Source organism: Verticillium alfalfae, genomic scaffold, assembly GCF_000150825.1.
Source record: "Verticillium alfalfae VaMs.102 supercont1.2 genomic scaffold, whole genome shotgun sequence".
In the NCBI taxonomy this organism is placed as follows: domain Eukaryota; kingdom Fungi; phylum Ascomycota; class Sordariomycetes; order Glomerellales; family Plectosphaerellaceae; genus Verticillium; species Verticillium alfalfae.
In genome coordinates this window covers 1,248,458-1,255,239 of record NW_003315037.1, presented here as the reverse complement: position 1 = coordinate 1,255,239, position 6,782 = coordinate 1,248,458, and the positions used below count along the sequence as shown (strand labels likewise).

The window sequence follows — 6,782 nt, the reverse complement described above, 5'->3', positions numbered from 1 at the left end:
CGCGCCGTGCGCGACGGCGCCGACCCCGAGGGCATGTTTGTCGGGCCCTGGCACAGAGAAAAGGTCCTGGGCGGCGGCGACAGGCTGGCGCTCGAGGAGGTCGAGATCGCGCGGACGGCGGCGAGGGATGGCGGCGTGCGGGTCGAGGGTACCGTCTAGTCTAGTGCTGCCAGCCGATGGCAGAGAATCTTCATGCAGCGTGAGGCTCGAGACTCGAAATTGGAGCGCACAATAGAAATTGTTTCAAAAGAACAACGCAAATGAGGCAGGTATCGTCGTGCTGACTCAATGGCCCGACGTGGCTTCTGGCGCTTGGTACAGTCAGTCACGCGCTCGGAGCGGGATCGGAAGCAGATCAGAGAGGAACGTAAATTCGTGATATTTGATCTTCAGGCCAAAAGGGGTATCCTGCAACAACCGCTCCATCAATAGTTACGTGACCGTGCTGCGTCAGGATACCTACAGCGCCTGAGCCGAAACCGAGGGTGGGTAGCAAAACCGCAAGATCCATAGAATCCTACATAGAAAGAAAATACTCCTGCGCCAGCCAAGTTGGTATTGTACCATCGTGCCACCAGCCTGCGAGCAGCGGGGTGTGTGATGGCGGATTGAGTTCCAACGCTTGCTGCTTGTGGTGTACAGATAGGGAGAACAGGGAAAGAAGATCGACACCCCGACGCAGACCTCGAGGGCAGTATAGGCACAAGAAAAAGAAGAAGAAGAAAAAAGAAGAAAGAAGATATCACAAGCACCGTAGTAAAAGAATACTGAAAGCAATACCGGAAAAAGAAGCATCCAACGAGCCGTGAGGCCAAATCCATCTTGTCCCGACCAGCCGCGAGGCCTGATGATCCGTCTTCCGAGCCCTCCCCCTCCTGAGCCTCCTTATTGAATTTTTGGAGACCCCGCGGTCCTGTTGTTCCCGCTCATGGTATGTAGGTAGTTTTTGCTGGGTTCACCCCACATTTTCGTTTTTGGCTTTTGTGTTTGTGGCCGCGTGGCCGGTAGAGTCTACCTGGTGTGATGTCGTGAAAGTGTGTTTGAAACGACGCGGGTGTCGTTTCATGTCGTTCAATGTCGTCTTCTCGAGCTTTCATGGCCATGCCGGTGACTGTGAGAGTGACCGTGTCGACTGGATGACGAGCGATGTCCGTCTCTGTGCCTCGACGAGGATCCACCGCCGCTTCGTTCAAGCTCCCTCTCCATCTCCACCACGCGCGATCGATAGCCCACGACAATCTCCTTGATATGTCGTATCCTGTCAAAGTCGAGGTCCAGCTCGTCCAACTGTCGCAAGATGTCGTGATACCGTGCGATTTCCAGGTCAGCATTGTCGATAAGGTTGCCGGCGCGATCGAACTGTGCCATGGTGAACGTCTGGCTCTGCTCGCTGAGATAGTGTATCTGCTGCTCGATCTGAGCCATGACACGCTCGAAGTAGCGCCCCAAGGATGCCAGTGAGGAGCTGTCGAGCATCAGAAGCCCTTGGCTCGATGCCCGGCTGGCGGCACGGGAGGAGTTCGACCCGCCGCCGCCCCCCTGTCCGAGAGCGGCCGCCTGGCCTTGTCGCAAAAGTTGGATTTCCTCATTCGACAGTCCCAGTTGCGTGTCCGGCACGGCATTGGCGTGCGAGGCCGACATGGTTCAGCGCGACGGCAAGCCAACGTGCGGCAGCGCCGTGCGGGGGCGGCGGGGTTCGACCGATGACAGGCCAGTTGCAATACTTCTCAATCTGACTGGCGGTTGGTGACTGGTTCTAGAGGCAGGCACGTATGGTTTGTACGTTTCGATGTCGTTGGCCGCGAGAATGATGTCGAGGAGAGAGGTCGTGGTGGAGGGGTGGCTCAAGGGCGACCTGCAGCTTTGTTGAATGCGACGGCACCTCGATGGACGAATGGCGTGGCTTCTCGGTTGTTGAAGGGGAGGGATACAGCAGCCTTGATCTCGGCGATTGATGCGCAGGCAGCGTCATGGTCTTCGGTGGGGTTTTTCGGGCATCAGAGGCTGACTTTGGGCACGAGAAAGAGGTCTGGCGGACGGGCGAATCGCGATCGACGAACGGAGGTACGTAGGCAGTGAAACCCCGTTGTCGACTTTTGGTCTGGCGGTTCCGAAGTCACGATACCGATTTCTCTGGCAGCAGCGCCAAGTCCGGGAGCCGTGCAGACGCAGCGGGCGCCGGGGATGCTGCTCGAAAGGTGAATATACGGCGCCGTGTCAGGGTGAGGGTGGTCGGTGGTGGGTTGCAAAGAAAAGTGCGAGAGAAGACTGGACCTGTTGAAACAAAATGGGGGGCAAAGGGGTTCGCCAATACAAGTAAAGACCAGCCGGTGAGCTCGGCACTCACTCACCATGGGCTGAGAAGCAACAATGTCACAGACCACAAATGTCAGACAGATCTTGTCGAGGGGAAAAAAAAAAGCCCGCACAGCTGGAAAGGGCGCCCAAGTGCGAAAGATGAGGTTGTCTCAGCCCCGACAGCGATAGTGGCTCGCTCTTCTTCAACCAAGCAAGGTGCGAGCGCGCACGCATCACCTGACTGTCATTTCGGCGTTGCAAAAGGAATAAGCGCGAGAGTCTGAATGCCGAGCTAGAGGGAACTGGCCGTTAGGTGAAGTCAGCCAACATTCGCCAGCCAGATGAGACGAAAAACGACGATGCGACTGCGTCGAATGCAAGATGGAGAGATGCCGGGTTTCGCAAGGTTTGTCGTTGTCTTTTGCCTACGGATTGGCCTTCCTATTCCGACCAGCGGTTGGCGTGCTCGTGACGACAAGGGCGGATGAGCTGAGACATTTCGGGGGAGGGGAACCCCTCTCTCAGGCGCAACCGCGAGGGATGTAGTGGTGTGTAGGCGAGCAGGCGTTGCGTGATGGGCGTTGTTGGACCGAGGTGCGAATGAAGGATTCCGTGAGGGTGTCGTCCCGAGACGTGATGGAGATGGTGGACGACGCTTGCTTTGGAGGCGCCAGTGAGCACGGGATCGTGCCTGCCCAGGTTCACTCTGCCAGGGTGAGGAAGGGAGGAACCTTGGGTTGGGTATACTCCCTATTTGAAGAAGGATGCATGCAGGCTCATCATTCCTTTCCCGAACTCACTTGGCCTTGCGTTGACACTGGCAGGAGAGATAGGCCTCACTCACGACTACTGATATGAGCAAGGGCAGTCGCAAGTCGATCGTGATTGTCGCGTCGCCAGGGACGAGCACTGAAAGGTAGGTAGGTGCCTTATGTAGATAGGTACCCAAGGTGCCCCTTACCTACCTTCGTATGACTTTGCCTTTCGCTTCTTTTTCAATCCTCGGCTTCATCTTGTGATCCTCGTCAGATGCCATTCTCTCGGACAGCGCATTCTTGGCTGCCGACCCTTCTTCCAGCATTTCATCGAGTCCACTCCGATGTACCACGATGTCATCGCGAGCTGCGTAGCTCGATCCAGCTTTTTTTTTTTTTGCATTCGGCAATCCAGCCAAAGAGATCACTTCCAGTCTCAACACACAAGCCCCTGGACGGAATCCTGTGCATTTGGCCCCTGCTTCTGGCACGGACAACTACCGCTTGACAGCGCGCCCTGAAAACGAGGGGGATGCAGTTGTTATGAGCACAGAGTACCCCCTACCCCCAACCCCCACAAACAGGGCAGATGGTGAACTTCTTGCTCGACACTCGATCAAACCAACCATTCAAATGCCACTCCTGTGTAGCGTACCTTGTATTCGGTACGTTCTTCCAGAAAGGTGCGCCAGCATAGCACCCACATAAGCGTCACCTTAATTGAGGTGAACATGCGTTTCGCCTGCTCGCCAGGTAGGCAAGCTGTTCGAGCTCACCACCATGCATGAGCTCATATATATACACTTAGCACTCCGAGCCGCCCAGATGCCAATGCCTCAATTTATGCAGCTATCCGTCCACATCCACTGCGGCGAAACATACGCGCGCGGTTCAACTGCCTCGGACCATATTTCAACAGAACGTATGGTCACGTGGATCACCCGCGATCTCACCGTTGACTCGGCAGTTGCTCAGGCTCTGAGGCCATATCAATCTCCTTCCGACCGAGATCTATCCCCTCTTTCGGAGGACAGATGGCGCGGACGGCAAGCGACCTGATGCTGGCCGCATGACAGGTCGGCAGGCCGTACTGAGCCAGTGGGGCCGCTGCTGGGTTGCAATTCAGCCTGCGGCTCATGGGAGCGGAAGCCGTCCTTCCGCCCTCCTTAGCAAACTCGGAGTCGACGGCACACAGAAAGTCGGCAATCAAATGAAATACCCAGTTTCCACCGACACAGTCGGCCACCGATCGTCCCTGCTCTGATCCCTGAAGAGACTCTCGGAAAGGGGCAAGCTTCGGCGAGATCATGCACGAGGCCCCAATTCATACTGCATGGTCAAGTCAAGTTAAGTCAAGTCAGGTCAAGTCAGGTCATCTCGGGCGAATCTGTCGAGTTTCCCGCTACCTCGACTAGAGAACTTCCGCTGCCTCTGGAGCTCAAAGAGGAGTTGAGATGGAGAGTGGACGAAGCCGGGAAATCTATAAAGATGACTGGTTGCTAGGCTCGGAGGCCTTGGAGGTCGGCAGCTCCGCCGCATCGTCACGTCTGCCATCTTTGATCTCCCTTGTGGTCGTCATGTTGTTTCGCTCGCTCGCTGCCGCTTTGCAGCTGGTTTCGTTGGCATCAGCCGTCATTCTTGAGAATGGCCGACCCCGTGCCGTCGACTTTCCTGACACCAAGATCAGCCTTGGCAACGGGACCTATAGAACCTATGAGGCTGATGCCGGGGAGATATCCTACAAAGGGCGTTGGGATTCCAAATACATCTCTTGGTGGGCGTAAGCGCATTCATTCTTGCAATCATTCTCACAATATGGCCCCATCATTCTGACGAGCAACAGAGGGCCAGGTATCAAGTTTGGCTTTACGGGCCACACTGTCGCCGTCACGTTCGGGGAGGACACAATCAACCAGACACTTGTCGCATACAGGATCGCAGGCCTCGACTGGCAGCATACCAATGTTACTGCCGGCGGAACGCACTTGTTTGTTAGTCCGGAAACCCCCGGAATTGAGCTCGATGGGCCTATCAATCCATTGACCTTCGAGATGAGAGTTACGAATTGGGCCTACGGAGTGCAAATCGAGAAGGTCCACGTGTCAGGCTGCGGAAAGCTTGTCAAGATTCCCGACTATCCTCGCCGCGTCGAGTTCATTGGTGACAGTCTCTCGGCAGGCATGTACAACACATATGAGGCCCTCGCTGGTTTTGCCTATGGAGTGGGAGCTGGCCTCGGCAACACTGAATACTCTATCACTGGATATCCGGGTATCTGCGTTGCTGACCAAAACTGCTGGGGCAACCCTCGCGGGCAGTCTCATCAATGGTTTTACACAAGTGACACTGGTGGCCGTGCTGCAAATGTTTGGGGAGGTTCGTGCTACGTTCAAGACGGTGATGGCACACTCGGACTAGGCTGACACTGAAGATAGACGACCCCGAGCCATGGGACTTCAGCAGAAACCCGGACGCCGACCTTGTCGTTATCAACTTGGGAACAAACGACGCCAACAGCTTCAACAAGGTCGAAAAGTCCACCTATGTTGCACACTACAAAAGGCTCATTCAAGGCGTGCACGGCAAGTGGCCGAAGGCTCAGGTCATTATAATGGTATGTTGTCGAAGGACCCTGCGAAGACTCTGCTGAGATTCTTTAGCAAATGTGGCAAGGCTTTGGCCCCAATGGCAACACGTACGAGCAGAATACGGACCTTCGAAAGGAGGTCTACAGCGTGTACGAGTACTTCAACACGAAGGAGTACCTCAGCAACCCCGTGACGTGGGATGGCGTGACGGAAAAGACGGAGCCAGTCGGCCATGCCATCGAGCCATTTGTTCACTTCTTCAACACCACCGGCATCCTTCAGCATAACGATATTGCTCCTCAGTGGCACCCTACAGATGTCGGACAAATTAAGGTGGCCAGTCATCTCATTCAGTATATCACGCTGAAGTTTGGGTGGTCGCTATATGCCACAGGCCCCGAGTACGTCCCCCGATCATTCTGATGTCAACTATCTCTGTGGCACGACTGTCCTGTGTCGACTCGTTGCTGACATCACAATAGGGTTTTCCATGAGACGCTCTACTGGAACGACGAGTCGAACTACTAGGTCTATTTAAAGTCGGCATGGGGAGGCCCGCAAGGGTCGTCGGGCTTGGCAGAATATTAGAACTCCATGCATCTCATTCTGCGTGCGCATTTACTTCTACTTCCCCTGGTTATTCGGATGTCCTCGTGCGCCCACGGCTCGAAACACGTCAGCTATACCAATCAATGATGGTATTTACACGCCGTTTCCGACATGCATAAGGGTTCCAGTGCAAACCCCGGAGTTATGAGGCTCTCAACGTTTGATGATCTTTTCTGAAGATCCGATGACGGGCCGTAGCATCTGACACATGATTTGGCGCTTACCTCGTCGCAGATCGTCAAAAGCGTTCCCAGACGGGATGCGACGATGATGGGACGAGTGTAATGGAGCCCAGGGACCCTGCCCCATCCCTCGACGACGTTTCTTTTGCCTCCCCATCGTCTCCTGAAAACGTTGGAGGTGCCGCAGTACCAGTCTCGAGCAGTCGCCGAACGATCTCTAGACTCGGGGGCAAAGGACGCTTCAGGCCTCCCCTTCGAGCGCGTAACGTGCACAATGGCATGAACTTCAGAATCCAGTGGGTGCTGGGCGATGTCACTCGCTGACATTCGACACAACGACTATAGCATCT

General features: G+C 55.3%; 3 protein-coding genes across 3 annotated transcripts in view; 2 read left to right on the top strand and 1 right to left on the bottom strand.

Moving 5' to 3' along the window:
- VDBG_01837 (D-arabinono-1,4-lactone oxidase) overlaps positions 1-159 on the top strand; it is a gene marked incomplete at both ends in the record, with an annotated part of 1,638 nt that extends 1,479 nt beyond the window's left edge. The window contains one exon of the mRNA XM_003007603.1: positions 64-159. Coding sequence (XP_003007649.1) covers positions 64-159 — 96 coding nt within the window. The remainder of the gene's footprint in view (positions 1-63) is intronic.
- A 912-nt stretch (positions 160-1,071) lies between these two features.
- On the bottom strand, positions 1,072-1,641 carry VDBG_01836 (conserved hypothetical protein; the record flags this gene model as incomplete). Its single annotated transcript, XM_003007602.1, has 1 exon — positions 1,072-1,641. The coding sequence occupies one exon, from the start codon at positions 1,639-1,641 to the stop codon at positions 1,072-1,074; it is 570 nt and encodes a 189-aa protein (XP_003007648.1).
- A 2,989-nt stretch (positions 1,642-4,630) lies between these two features.
- VDBG_01835 (acetylxylan esterase) lies at positions 4,631-6,169 on the top strand (the record flags this gene model as incomplete). Its single annotated transcript, XM_003007601.1, has 5 exons — positions 4,631-4,833; positions 4,897-5,429; positions 5,489-5,655; positions 5,714-6,042; positions 6,124-6,169. 5 exons carry the CDS (start codon positions 4,631-4,633, stop codon positions 6,167-6,169), a joined length of 1,278 nt encoding a protein of 425 aa, XP_003007647.1.
- Positions 6,170-6,782: the final 613 nt, after the last annotated feature.